Here is a 15,053-nt window from a genome sequence, read left to right as displayed (position 1 = left end):
AAGGAAGCAGTGCATTATGACACCAGGTGACAAGGTTATAACAGAATAAGGGTCAGAGTGCTATCAGGGGCACTTACACCACCTGGAGGATCAGGGCAGGCTTCCTGGAGGAGGTGTCGTGGAGAATCCATAATGACTCAACTCTGGCTTTACACATTATAGCTGTGCACCTGTACTCTCTAGAGGGAGACTTGGAATACTCTCTGTGATGCTCTGATGAGGCAGGCTTTCCTTCTTATTACCCAGTAGCCTGTAACCTGAGGGCCTAGTAGCTTCTCCACTACTGACACTATATCTTCTCCCCTCCCAGGATCCTCAAGGAGCAAGAAGACACAGTGAGGGAGGACGCCATGCAGGTTGACCGCCCTGCCAAGAAGAAACCCTGCTGTGGCTGATAGGAAGCCTTGTAAGACTGCTCTGCCTGGGCCTGAGGCCACAGGACCTGCCTGAATCCTGCACACAGGCTCCTGCGCAGACGCCCTCGCCAAGGCCAGCCCAGACCTTTGTCCTTGTCAGTGACTTGCCTCCCCCCGGAGGAGTGGAAGTACACCCAGTCAGGAGAGCTGCTCTCAGAGCACCTCAAAGTCTTTTCTCTCCCTCCTTTCTCTAGACCGCAGATGCCCATTCCTTTTTTTTCCCCAGCTTGGTGTCCTGGGGGGAAAGAATCAGATAGTCTTTTCCAGAAAAGCCACCAGTGCCTTTTCCACCTCCCTTCTCCCCCCTTGCCCTCAGGAGCTTCAGCTCTGCAGTTGTCATGGCAACTGTACAGGGCCCACTTGCTGCTTCCTGTAGGCCAAAGATAGAGTGCTTGGGCCGTACCAGGGTGGTTGGTCTTCCTTTGGCTCCCATTCTCTGGATGCCAATGGGATACCCTTGGCATATGCCTCATGGACCTTGTGATGCCTGCATGGTGTTGAGAGAAGCAAACCAGGGCACCCACACCCTCTGCCACCATCCCCAGCCCAGGGCTCTGCTCCTCTCCAGGCTTCAGGGCCAGCATTTCTCAGCAGCCACCCTACCCACTGTATTTGCCCCCTCCGGTTATCTGGAATGGTCCCTTACAAAGAACCCACAGTCTCTCCTCTCTGCCACCATGCACACCCGTGACTCCAAGGTGGACTGTCGGGGTGAGGAATTTATGCCTGGGGTTAGAGAGTGGGCTTACTTCCTACTTAACTTTGACTAAGAGATGAAAAGAAAACAAGGGGAGAAAACCCATCTGCTGCTAAGCCGTGCTACCATTTCTGGAGGGTATAAATAAGGTATATATAGCTATGTAAAAGCCATTTTCTAAATGCTTCTCAAAATAGCTCTTCGAAAACTGGTACATGATGATTAACAGGGTAGGTTGACATGCAGGCAGTGAGGCCCAAGACCAGGTCTGTAGTTACTGACTTCATTTTATTTTATTTTACCTTTTTCCAGAAGACTGTATTTAAAAAAAAGAAGCGTGGCTGTGATGTTGACATTTTGCTGGTGTTTGAGAAGTGAACAGAGTGTGGCTGCACCAGCACAGGGCCCTGGGTTAAGGGGAAGGACCTGGGCCCATGTGTGGTTCCTTCCTCTTGGTGGTGGCAGCGGCCAGCCCCTGGCAGGGCTGCAGCATCGCTGGCTGCTGCTGGGGATCTGGCGAGGCACTCTTGCCCGCTGTGGGCGCTCGGATGAAAAGATCATTAAGATCACTGCCAATTACCGTTCTAGCGCCACAGACCCAAGCCCAACAGGGAAGCAAGCGGTGTCCACACCCAAGGTGGGCACGCAGGAAGAGAGGGGCAGAAAGTGTCCACAGGCCTCTGAGAAGGTGATTACGACAACTACACACAGCCAGCCAGGCAGGAGAGGAGTCCCTGGCCAGAGGTGTTCCCGGCGGCCTCCCCTCTAGACTCCCAAAAGGGTCGGAGCCCCCTGGGTTACCAGGCAAGTGTCTGCCTCCTTTTTGCAGACTTCTCTCTCTCATCCAGCCTTCATAGGGCACCCATGGTGGGTGCTAAACAGACACCAGCACTGAGCTCCATGATCTTGGACAAGCCAGCTTGCTCCCTGGGCCCCACTCTATCGGTACAGTGAAGGGTGGGCTGTCTGATGCTTCCAGCTCTTCCTGCTTAAAGCGCTGTTGATGACACGTTCATTTCCCACTTAACCTGGCCCCGGCCCCAGTCCAAGTTTGAGGGGAACTCCTTTCCCTAAGAGAGGGCACTGGCGATGGTCTCATTAGTGGGATGGGTCACCCAGAAGTGGCCTTCCGATATCTGTTTCTGACAAGAAACAGAGATGACAATAGATTTATGAGACAAGCAGGCTGTATCAGGGATTCCCCAAGCCCACAGATGCCTTTGTCCCCAGTACCTCGTCCCTGGCTTGGGGCTGCATCTTTCCATTTAGGAAAAGTGCATTCAGGGTTTCAAGCAGGGCGGGATGAGCCTAGTGCCTGGCCTTCCAGCTTGCGGCGTAAATCCCCACGAATCCTCAAAGATCCAGGCAGAGAAAGGGGGCAGGAGGGGCCTCTGCTGCTCCCTTCTGCAGTCCCCCCTTGAAAGCATCCAGAGGATGGGGGCTTCAGAGAGACTCTGAGGAGCTCTGTGACCCCGGGTCCAAGACCCCTCCTCTCCCCCTTCCTCTCAAGCCACCATGGTGATCAGAGCCAGCTCCGTGGCTGTCAGCATGGCCCAGAGCCTAGCAGAGTGCTGTCAGAAAATCCTGGCTGCAGCCCATTTACATTGCTGTGACGATCCCGAGCAAGTCACTTAAGCAGGTTTCATATTCGTCTGTAGACTGGAAGTTCCAACGTCCACCTCACAGGGACGTTGTAAGTATTAAGTGAGATAATGTATGTGAAGTACTTAGCATGGTGCCCAGCACATAGTAGGTACTAACAAGTAGGGGCTATTTTCGTTGTCAACATCCAGTTGCTGCCCAGACCGCCTGCCTTGCTTCAGTGTTCGATTTAGAACCAGCAAGCACTTCCTAAGCGCCTGCCCATTACTGGGCATGCTCACAAACACTACCTCTTTCGAGGCCCAATTGCCCAGCCCATTTGCCTGCTCATGAGCTTGTATCTGGCTTTGCCTCTTGGCCCTGCTCTCCTCTGTTCCTGGGGGGTTCCTGGTTTTCCAGTCAGTGCTCCTGTCCTACCAGTGCCTGTGGTCTCTTCCAGCCCACAGTCCACTCTTCCCCCCTGCCCGTGGTTCTCCAGGACTCAGACAGCAGCGCAGACCTGGTGCCAGCTCCTGGCTGTTGACCTGTGTGATCTGTGCTCACCGCCATCCCTGGCCCCCACACTTGTGCTGACTCCCTGTGCTTCTTCTGGGGTCTGCTGCTGCCCTCAGCCCTGAGTTGCCAAACCAATGCCGCGGTTGCTTGGCTCCTTGTCCAGCATTCACAGCCCTTCACGGTCTCTCTGGGTCTCTGCTGTCCCTTGTGATACCCTAGCTTTCTTCCACCTCTCCCCAGCCTGTGCTCTTTCCCTATTCTTAGTACCTCCACCCAATCTCAGACTCCCCTCCTCCCTACTCTCCCCCGGCCCACTCCAGGCCATACCTCTATACTCCATCAAAAATGGCTCAACCCTTTGTCTCTGTCACTAGTAGTCACTACTCCAAAGGATCTGAAACCAATTTCAGCTAAGGTGTTGATGCAAATGCTGGCTTCAGGGCTATATTTGCACTTTAACAAAAAACTCTAAGGGAGGCAGAACTGTAACCCAAAGGAATGAATCCCTACTGGTAGAATATTGAGCACCATAATGGATCATGGGGATCAAATATTTAGGATGGAGCTGCCTTCCCCTGTACTCCTCTTAAAGACCTGTTTGCTCATGTATTTAGGGGCTCTATTTCTAGATTCACATATGTTTGTAATTGTTACGACTTCTTGATAAATTGGACCTTTATCATTGTAAAGCGTCCTTCTTTGTCTTTAGTAGTGATTTTTGTCTTAAAGTCTATTTTGTCTAATATTCATATAGCCACTTCGTCTGTCTTTTGGTTGCTCTTTGCATGGTATATCTTTTCCATACTTTTACTTTCAACTTATTTGTGCATTTGAATATTGTGAGTCTGTTATGGACAGCATACGGTTGGATTATGTTTTTAAATCTATTCTTCCAATCTCTGTCCTTTAATTGGAAAGCAATGTAATGGACAAAGTAAGATTTATGTCTGCCATCTTGCTATTTCTTTTCCATATTTCATGTCTTTTTCATTCCTTTATTCCTCTATTACTTCCTTTTTTGTGTTAAATAGATATTTTCTAGTGTACTATTTGAATTATCTTGTTATTTCATTTACTATTTTTTTTAACTTATTTTCTTGGTAGTTGGTCTGGGAGTTACCATTAATATCTGTTTATAACAATCTAGTTTGGATTAATACCAACTTAATGTCAACAGTACAAAAAACTTTGCCTCCTCCCTTATTCTTATTTTGTCACAAATTACATCTTCATACGTTTTGTTTCAATCAGTAGATTTACAGTTATTGTTTCATGCAGCTGTCTTTTAAATCAGATTTTTTTTAAAAAGGAGTTACAAATGAAAAATACATTTACATCATCTTCTATGTTTAATCATGTAATTACTTTTACCAAGGCCCTTTATCTCTTCATGTTGATTCAAGTTACTGTCTAGCGTCCTCTCATTTCAGTAGTATTTCTTATAGGGCAGTTCTGTTAGAGACAAACTCTCTCTGTTTTGTTTATCGGGAAAAGTCTTAATTTGTCTTTCAGTTTTGAAAGATAGTTTTGCTAGACATGGGACTTTTGATTGATAGATTTTTCCCCCCATTAGTGCTTTGAATATACCATCCCACTTTTTCTGGCCTCTATGGTTTCTGATGAGAAATCAGCTGTTAATCTTATTGAGGGTCCTTTGTATGTGATGAGTTTCTTCTCTCTTGCTGCTTTCAAAATTCTTTATCTTTGGCATTCAGCAGTTTGATCTTGATGCGTCTAGCTATAGATCTCTTTGATTGTATCTGCTTGGAGTTCATTGAGCTTCTTGGATGTGTAGATTAATGGCTTTCATCAAATTTGGGACATTTTTGGTCATTATTCCTTTAAATATTCTTTCTGCCCCTTTCTCCCTCTTTTTTCCTTCTAGGACTCCTGTTGTGCATATGTTGGCATGCTTGATAGTATCCCACAGGTTTCCAAGGCTCTGTTCATTTTTCTTCATTTTTTTTTCCTTGTGGTCCTCAAACTGGATGATCTTTATTTCCCTATCTTCAAGTTCATTGATTCTTTCCTCTGCCTGCTGAAATATACTGCTAAGAACATCTAGTGAATTTTTCATTTCCATTATTGTACTTTTCAACTCCAGAATTTCTGTTTGGTTCCTTTCTATAATTTCTGTCTCCTTATTGATATTCTCTGTTTGGTGAGATATTGTTCTCATTCTTCCCATTAGTTCTTTAGACATGGTTTCCTTTAGGTCTTTGAACATATTTAAAATAGCTGATTTAAAGTTTCAAAGAGCTCACCTTGGTAGCCATCTGCCCTGTGCACAAATCAAGCTCCACTTGCCATCCTTGCTTCCTTCCTTACATTCCACACAACACACTCAGGACTCTGGTCTCATTCCTTAGCCCCACTTCTAACCTCCTCAAAGTCTTTCCTGTCTTCTGGATTAGAGGGGACGTGAAACTCAGAAGTCCTTCAGATATGAGAACCCTCCCCTCCACCTTGAGCTTCTGGATGCCCTGCAGGAGATGAGCTGGCTAAGGAGGTTTTCAGTTCCTTGGGGAATTGAAGGGAGGCCAGAAATCCTCAGGCAGCATGGCCCGTCCTGCTAGGAATCCAGACATTTCACAAAGCTTCACTCAAAAGGGATAGGTGGGGGAAGACTGCAAATCAGAAGCTTTTGGAAAAAATAGTTTACTTCAAAATAATGGAATCACAGTTCATAAACCTACAAAAACCAAGACTTAAGTGGCCCATTGCTGACTGGCCCTAGGAGTAGTGACAGCTCTCTCTCTATCATCCAGGATATAGAAATTGGCTACACAAATTTCAACCAAGTCCCTGGGGTTTTACTTTATTGATTATTCCCTCCCTTCTTATCCTGGGGGGGGAGGTGCGTCAGGGTGAGGGGTGGGGATGATTGGTGGTTTGCTGGATACAGGAGCTTTATAAACCTCCCACACATCCTAACTCTATTAATGTTTCTATTAATAGACATGTTCATTATCAGCCATAGCAGTAACAAAGAACATCATAACTCCACTTTCACACAATTCAGTGAAGCCAATTTAATCGAAGTGTCCTACTTAGGAAAAGCCTTGCTGGAAATGATGGGGGTTGGGAAACCATATGGTGCCTGACAGAGGACCTGAAATCAATTTGGAAAGCTAGGGGCATGGGCAAGATTGTGTCGTTTATCATCCTGGGGCAAGACTGAATCAGGTCTAAGAACTGACCCTCTCTCAGGGCTGGACCTTTATCAAGCTTTGGCTCTGATCCAGAAGTGGTACTTGTAGGCCCTTCTTCTAGCACCAGGAGACTCGTCTCCCAACAAATGAGGACTCCTAGGACCACAGAGGTCTGTGCTATCATAATGAATTATGACTGGATCCATCTGACCTATAAAAATAAGTACTACACATAAAAACATTGCACTACTAAGCAAAAATGCCCAAAGAACATGGACAGAGAGAATGGGATTTTTTTTTAACTTGGAAACAGGAATTGAAATGTGGAGCTCAAGGGGCCTAAGAATGAATTTGGGTAATGTGACTGTGGAACTGGGATTCATTGAGCGTGTGTAGCCTGAGGTCAAGGGGAGAGTGTCAGGGTGTGAGCCGACAGCCAGTCTGTGGGCTCCCTCGGCTATTCTGTAATGCTAGTGTGTGGTGCTTATTCATACACACTGCCCACAGGGCTCTAGTGAGTGAAACACACTGGACTGAGCTCCTGAGGGCAGGAGAATTCATCTCTGCTGCCTCACGCTTGGCGCAGTGTGTGGCAAACGGTGTTTGCCTTTGAGAGCAGAACATCATTTCTTGAGAACAAGACCAATCACTTAGTGAGGCCCTCACTAGAGCCCTGGGTCCCAGGGGCTGGATGACTGGGCCCCTGTGGCCTGGTTGACCCGTGGGGTTTGCCTCATGGTGCTGCTTCTGGCTTTTAAAACAAGGTGCAGAGGAACATTCCAGCTGCTGCCAATCAGTTGCCTTTCAGACAATGTGAGGCCCATCAAAGCATTCCATCTCGTCACCCTGCAGCCTCCCCAGCTGCCACTGGTGGCAATCCATTACCTGCAGGCAGCTCAACAGCTCAATTTGGCTTGGGCTCCACGCCTCTGTGCATAAAAAGATGCTTCTCTGCCCGGTTCTCCCCCTTCCCGGTGTGGGACTAGCCGTCTTTACCCAGGCTATGCCTCTCCCACATGCTTTCTCTAACCCCTAAAGATCTGCTCAGAATAAGAACCTGCACACAAGTTGTGTGGCCTTGGGCAAAACCTGGGACTGCTTGATGCTCTGAGCCATAGCTTCTGAATCTGTAAAGTCATGCTGTCTGCCCTATCGCCCTCACAGGGTAGTGCGAAGGGCAAATGGGAACACTGGGGAAAGGATGGCTCTAGGCAGATGTGAGTTATGATGTCTGTCTCCCATGCAAGAGACCAAAACAGAACAAAATAGGAAAGAAAGAGAAAACCCCACACTTCCTGGTAACTGGGCCCTCAGGTAAGAGCGTCTCCCATTTCCCTGGGAATTCTTATAGTAGAATAAGGAGAATTTGCCTTCCTTCAGGCTGGAGACTTTTGTCTAAGAACCCTTTATATCTTCCCACTCTGCTTTGAAGGTGGACCGGGCGCCCAGCATCGCACACTACAAGGTTCTCCCTGGCAGCGTTCTGATCTCATTCATGTTATTATTTACTGGGGCCTGGTACGTAATAGACACTAGGCGGGTAGATGGGGGAACTTGTTGCTCCTTCAAGACTTTAAATAGTGCATTCCTACTTGAGCCACCTTTACATAAATGATTTATAAAACACTTTCGCTTTGGTTTGATGAAAAAGTTCTGGAGTTGGTGGGTGGTGATGGTTGCATACAATATTGTGAATGTACTTAGTGCCACTGAATTGTACACTTAAAAGTTGTTAAAATTGTAAATTTTTTATGTATATTTTACCACAATACATGTTTTTAACAACCTCTTTCACAACCGTGCATGTTCCACGAATGAATGAAGGATTGGTTCTTTTCAATGCCCGATAACTGACGATCTAAGACACTCACGTTTATCTCAGGTTAGATCCAGAGGTGAGGGAGCCGGAAGGAAGAAAGCTTACTTAAGGCCCTTGGAGCTTCAGTGTCCTTGGGGGAGGGAACACCTGGAAACCCACACATATACATTAACATGCCATGAAAATGCCGTTGCAGCAGCCCCCCCAGGCCTCCCTTCCTCAAGGGCCTCAAACCAACCCCTCCCCACCCCCACTCTGCAGGGGCCGGCCCTCAGTGCCCCTGGCATTTCTGCCCCTGCCCACGCACACGCTTCTCTTGATGAGTTTCCCTCCAGCCCCTGTAGACAAGCTCCTGGGGGCGGGCCCTCCATGTCCTGTATGCCAACAGGAGCACCCAGCCTGGCCCCAGAGTGGGGACTCAGTACAAGTGTGTTGAATGACAACAAACAATGAATAGCAAAAGTCTTTTGTTGTTCCTGGAATTTTGTTGCTTTGACTACAGGAGGAAATACATTAATTCAGCACCCAGAAGTATTTTGGTTTTGCAGAGGTTTACATCATAATAATTTATGGTAAAGAGGCTAGGAACTAGCACAGACGGATCGGTGTGAGAGAGACATCTGAATGCCGTGTTCACCGGTGAAGAGCTGACTGGCGTTAGGCTTGTTCTGAGTGACTCAAGAGGGCCAGGGTAGAACCAGTAAACACAGAGCATCAAGATGGCCATATATCCCAAGAAAGTTTAAGCTGCCTCCCTAGGTAGTGAGCTCTCCGACACTAGAGGAGTTCAAGCAGATGTTGAACACTCTGCTCTTAGAAATGCCGCTGAGAAACTGTGTACGATGTGTACAAGTGCCTCCACCCCACCAACCATGAGAGTCTAAGATTCTTTTGAACAGAGATTGAAGTGAAGGGATGTAGTTTAAGCTCTGAGGGGGAGGATGGGATAAGCCAGGAAGCTTTCCTGGACCAGGAGAACGCTGGGCTAGTTCGTTTCTCTAGCTCCAGTTCTCACTAACACTGCTCCACTTTCTCTCCTGCTCTGCTTCTTCCCCCGCTTCTCTCTCTGTTTCTTTATCTTTCCAATTCTCATTCCTCCATCCCCCCTCAACGTGCTCCTACAGTCAGGGAGTGGAAAACACCTGGCCTAAAAGTCTGCCAGCGAGATTCATACTTCAACAGCTTCCCTGGCGTGGGGAGAGGTGCTGAATCCTTGCCAGCGTCCTGCCAGCTCTTCTATTGTGGCAAGTGAAATTACCAGCTTCACACTGCGGGTCTATTTAAATCAGCCTTTCATGTCTGATGGATTTAAAAATATGCTAGAAGTCAGCATCTTAAATACAAGAGACACAAACAAGCAGATGAGGCTGCATTTTCCTTCTTCTGTACCTACCCGCCCTCTTTCCCTTCCTCCCCTCTCTCTCTCCTGCCCCCTCCCAAAGCAGTTTTCATTCATGAGGGCCATCTCCCCTCCTCTCTCCATCCCTCTCTTCTCTCAATGGCAGGAAAGTCTGCCTCCTGAGCAGTGGCTGGGAGCCCCTGGGGTCTAGGTTCCCTCCTCAACTCTGTAGGAGACGGTAAGACCACCTAGTGAGAATGCCTAGCACCCTCACTGCCAGCTCCCTCCCTCCCTGGCCAAGGGGTCTTCTGCATTGACTCTTCTGTGCACATGCAGTGCCAAACTGAACCTCAGAACCATGCTTACCCGGCTCCCTCCTTTCACAGATGAGGAGACTGGCCCAGGCAGGAGGAGGGGCTTGCTGACGGTCCAAGGTCAGTGAGTGGCTATGCCAGCTCCTGGCCCACTGCCCTGAACGTCCAAGGCCGGCCTTCCCAAGCCTGTGTGCTCAGTTTTCCCAGGAGGCCGTTTGCTGGGCCAGAGCCCCACAGCTCCCCATGGTCCTCCTGTGAGCTTCTCACGGCTCCTGACACAGCAGGGGCTCCCAGTCTGTCCTGGATATTCACCGGGAATCCCTTCTGGGGCCTTGGCCCACTTGGGTTGATCTAACCCATTTTTCTCCTGACTGAAGTCATATTCCCTCTGACCCTGAGCGGCATCTCTTTGATGAGTGGGCCCTGCAGCGTGTCCTACATCTGTGGGCAGGTGGCAAGCTGCTAGGATTGCGATCAGGAGAGGTGCCCCTCTTGAAAAGGCCCTGCCCTCGCCCCTGCCCACCAGCCCTGGGGTGGTTCCTGCTTGTGCTTCTCACCCTGGGGGGCCCATTTGAATCACCTGGGGACGTTTTCTTTCTTTTTACTAATTTATTTTTGTTTGTTCTACTTTTAATTGTTTTGTTTTGTTATTTTTTTAAAAGATAATACGAATCCTTGTCCCATCTCCCTCCAGAAGTTCTGATTTAATTAGAAGTTTAAAGAGCTTTTAAAAAATTGTTTAATATGACAATTATTAGCAGCAACAAGAATGGAATGGAATAATAGAAAGTGAAAAATCTTCTGCTCATGTGTGAACATTTTCTTGATCTCAGATGTGCTCTTGTATGCCGCTGTGTCTTGGCCCATGCTATTCCCTCTGTCTTGATTCTTTATGAGAATTTCACTGGCTTGCTGTGGCCATGCGGCAGGTCATTAGGAAAGCAGATGATCTAACTGGGTCTGAGGCCTCCCTGGCACTGCACACCCTCTCAACTGCTGGTCTGAGATAGTGGCCGACGTCTGATTCCCTACTCTCAGGAGGGAGCGCTGGGGCTCAGGGAGTATACTGAATCATTGTGTGTCTGTGGGTATACAATACACACACACACACACAGATGAAACCACACACTCTACCCATTGCAATTTCATCCCTGACTCCTTCGCCTACAGTCCTACCATGGATGACCTGAGATGCTTTCCACGAAAGTTGAATATGTGCCATCATGCTAAGCAAGATGCTATGCCCTTGGAACATAAAAAAGATCAAGAAAAAAAATCAAGGAGCTCAAAGTCAGTGAAGGAGCTGTCCTAGCAATCGGCTACACAATGAGATAGAGATTACAGAATGCTCTGGGAAAAGAGAAGCTGGCAGGATAAGTTGCCTCTGGGTTGGGAGGCAGAAGATGGGTATTGTATTTTATTTTTTTTGCTGGGAAAGATTCACTCTGAGCTGACATCTGTTGCCTATCTTCCCTTTTTTTTCCTTCCCCAAAGCCCCAGTGCATAGTTGTATATTTTAGTTGTAAGTCCTTCTGGTTCTTCTATGTGAGCTGCCACCACAGCATGGCTGCCAAGAGAGGAGCCCCCCGTTTGTGGTTCTGTGCCTGGGAAACAAAGCCAGGCCACTGCAGCAGAGCACGCCAAACTTCAACCACTAGGCCATCAGGACTGGCTCAGAGGGTGGGTATTTTAACAAAGGATTTAACGATTGGTCCATAACTGAAAGATGGAGGGGCAGCCCTCAGGCAAAGCTGGAAAGGGGAAGCCATCGGCAATGTCGAACGGGAAGAAGGGGAGCAGGAGAGTGAAGCCGGTTTGGGGGACCCACCAGAGCTGGGTACAGGGCTTGTGTGGCTAGGGCAGAGTGGGGGATGAGGATTCTGGGACGGAGGATGGGGCAGGGCTGGAGAGCAAATCAGTGAGTGGAAGCAGAAGAGGCCAGAACGTGAGAGCCTCGCCTGGACCAGGAGTTTAAATGTCATCCTTTAGGTGACAAGGGACCATCGGAGGTCTTAACAGCAAGTGACAGGTCAGATCTGCAACTATGCTGAAGAGAGTGGAGTGGACGGATGGGGCAAGACTGACGGCCAGACATAAATTAGCGTCTACTGCTAGTCCCCAAACACAGACAGAGAGGGGCCCAGGGCACGGTGAGGACGGAGAAGGCAGAAAGAACCTCATAGCCAGCCAAGCTAAGCTCTCCACGTGGCCCATGTCTGTCGAGGAGCCAGGCCACATTTTAAATCTCGGCCTTCCCTCTCTGCCTTCCCACAGTCCAGTGTATTTCCAGGTTACCTAAGACTTCCCCATCCTATACCTTAAGTCGTTAGATCTCAAATGCTGAATTTTTCCCAATGAAATCCAGAGAGCCTTAGGAAAGGGGATTTCTCTGAATGAGTTGGGGGCTAACAGATTGTACTCTGCAAACCTCAAGTCAAATAAAATAAAATTTGGTATCATCCACGACTTTGAATGCTCCGGGCCGCAGTTTCCTCCGTGCACGTGAATAATGAAAGCTAGCTCAGTGTGTGGACTGGGAGAGAATCGCAGAAAACCCACAAGTATACAGCACCTGAGAGTTTACAAGTCGCTTCCGTGGCACCCTCTGTGGATCGTTTTCTCTCTGTGGAGATGGAGACTCAGTGAGTGTGAGGACTTCCTCCAGAGCACAGCTAGCGAGCTGCCAAGACAGGACTCCCCGGGCCCCAGGACCTGTAAGTTCGGGCCAGAGTCACTGCCTTTCGACCTGATCACATGGTTTGCCCTCAGCTTCCCTCTGTTAGTCATCCCAGCCAGGCATCCCCTGATCCTGGACACCCGTCCAGCCCTGCTCCCTGCACCCCCCCCCCACCCCGTTCCTCAGAAGCCCCTATCTCCAAGGCCCACCCCTTAGGAACACTTTGGAGAGTGAGAAGTGAAAGGGAATCTAATCAGAGGTAATCAATTGGCAATATTAGCAGAGCCGAATTAACTCCCTGCCTGGATGAGAGTCACCCAGGCCTGGCCCGCCAGCAGGCAGGAACCTTAATTCCATTTCCTCTCAGTTATTAAAATGATTTTCCACAAGATAGTCCCATCTCAGGAGAGTCACAGACTAATAAACTGCAGCCTCGGCCTGGAGAAGCCCGGCGTCCTGGTCTGCCCTCCCACGTCCTCTGGTACACACTGGCAAAGCCTCCGTGACACCTTTCTGCAGTCCTGCCAGGAACCTCATTTCCTCCCCCACCTTTATTTCCCACCGTGACCCCTGACCCCCCAAGAGCCCAGCAGCCTTTCTACTCTCCCCGACTAAAAAGTCTGGAGGCAAGATCTTCTTGGAGAGCTCTGAGTCCAGGGCCACAAAATAAAAGCTGCAGAATCAGAAAATCAGACTCTTCATGCTGAGTGGAGGCCTGGAGATCGTTCTAAGCTCACACCATCATGTCATAAATGAGAACACCGAGGCCAGAGGGGCCAGTGCCCACCTGGAGGCCACGCAGCAGGTTCTGAGAGCAGGAGGCACAGGCGTGCTTGCAACTGGCAGGAGCATCATGGCAGCACGTCATCATCTGCTCACTTGGCAGTTGTTTATTGAAGCCCTCTGATGGGCTGGGGCCTGTGCTCAATGCTGAAATACAAACCGAAGTGAGATACAGAGACCACCCTCCAGGAGATCACATCTGGGGGTGGCAGACACAGAAACAGAGGCTGTGATACAGCGTGGTAGATGTGGGCACCGATACTGGCCAGAGACAGAGCGAGCTGAGGGCGAGGCCCACGGGGCCATTGTGTCCTAGTTCTGGAGCTTCTCCAGGCCTGGCACAGCTCAGACTGTAGTGGGTACAGCTAACATGCGTGTCACGTACCACGCCCTAGTTCTGGCTGTCACTCAGCCCTCACCACCACCCTCTGAAGAAGACAGCAGGATTCCTGCCAGTTTGCAGATAAGGGAAACTGAGGCAGAGAGATTAGCTGACTTGCTCGAGGTTACGCAGCCAGGAGTAGGAGAATCAGGTCTGAACTCAGTTGTCCACCTTCCACAGTGCCCTGTGCTCCTCTGCTCTCAGGCAACTGTGGGCCCTCAGTTACGACACCACGGGGAAGCCTGCCACCACCATGGCCAGGTGTGAGCTGCGTTCCAACTCTGCATTGGGCATCAGGTGGCTTCAAGCCCTGAGTCAGGTTTAATGACCTCAGGTACCCCGAGCCCTGGCCCTGCCCTACCTCCCGCAGCTTCTCTAAGGCTGCCTTCAGAATTGTTTCCAAGCACAGAGGATCACGCACCTTTTCTCTTTGGCCCCACGAAGCAAGCACTCCAACCCACTGTGGGTGGAGATTCTACTCGCAGTTGTTTCTCCCCCCATCCCTGGGGAAGCCCAGAGTCATCTGCACATTCTTGTCCTCAGTTCAGGGGCCCTCAGCTCCAAGAACAGGGAACGCCCTTTATAAGCAGCTGCCGTGTGCCCCACACTGAGCAGGGTGCATTCCCAGGCCATCTCGTACTGTCTCGTCTAACACTCACAACAGCCCTGGAAGAAAGCTGTTAATGTCATTCCCGTTTAACGGGGAAAGAAGTCACACAGGAACAGGGAAGTCTAGTAACTTGCCACAGGTATCATAGCCATTGGTTGCAGGAGCCAGGCTTCAACCCCAGGTCTGTTTATCTCCAAGGTTAGCTGGAGGTCAGCGCATCATCTGTGACCATGACACTGAGCAGCGAGCCTGTGAAGCCTGTGTCTTTGGCTTCAAGCATGATGCTCTATCCAACTGAGCTAAGCAACCGTGGCCAGAAAGAGTGTGTCACAACATCAGAAACCCATTACGACCCGTGGAGCCTCCGAGAGAGGCTTCAAGAATGTGTCCTGTGAGTTGAAAGTAATGCCGAGCATTATGCTCCCCTGGAAACAGCAGCCTGGAGCTTGAAGATGGCAGAACAATCCCAAGACAAGATCCAGCCTCACACAGACCCTACCAACCACCTTCCGCCTCCCAGACAATTACATCCTCTGAGCCGACAGGGAGCCGTCCTTGTGGGAAGAACAGTGTGACATGACACCAGAAAGGATAATGCAAATGATCTCAGAGTGCACAAATTGCCCTCTGCAGATTCTCTGTTGGCGAACAAGGCAATCCACAGCACAGCAATCTGCATTCAAGCCATTTTCCACAACAGCAAGCCCGAGAAGCCCCCACTGCCATCCTGCTCACAGCTCCTAGGGGCTCTGCCGGTTTTACGTTTG

At 49.4% G+C, this 15,053-nt stretch overlaps 1 protein-coding gene across 13 annotated transcripts in view; it reads left to right on the top strand.

The window, feature by feature from the left end:
* CRACR2A (calcium release activated channel regulator 2A) overlaps positions 1–8,159 on the top strand; it is a 130,130-nt gene extending 121,971 nt beyond the window's left edge. For 11 of the 13 annotated variants that reach the window (XR_011439948.1, XM_070270889.1, XM_070270886.1 and 8 more), the window contains one exon: positions 311–8,159. Coding sequence is in view for 10 of the 13 variants with exons in the window: in XM_070270889.1 (XP_070126990.1) it covers positions 311–395 (85 nt within the window). In the remaining 3 variants the exon portion in view is untranslated. The remainder of the gene's footprint in view (positions 1–310) is intronic. The other 2 variants (XR_011439947.1, XR_011439946.1) reach the window with 2 other exon arrangements.
* Positions 8,160–15,053: the final 6,894 nt, after the last annotated feature.

This window comes from Equus caballus, chromosome 6 (genome assembly GCF_041296265.1).
Source record: "Equus caballus isolate H_3958 breed thoroughbred chromosome 6, TB-T2T, whole genome shotgun sequence".
In the NCBI taxonomy this organism is placed as follows: Eukaryota; Metazoa; Chordata; class Mammalia; order Perissodactyla; family Equidae; genus Equus; species Equus caballus.
The sequence above is the reverse complement of the archived record's forward strand: the minus strand, read 5'-3'. Positions and strand labels throughout refer to the sequence as shown.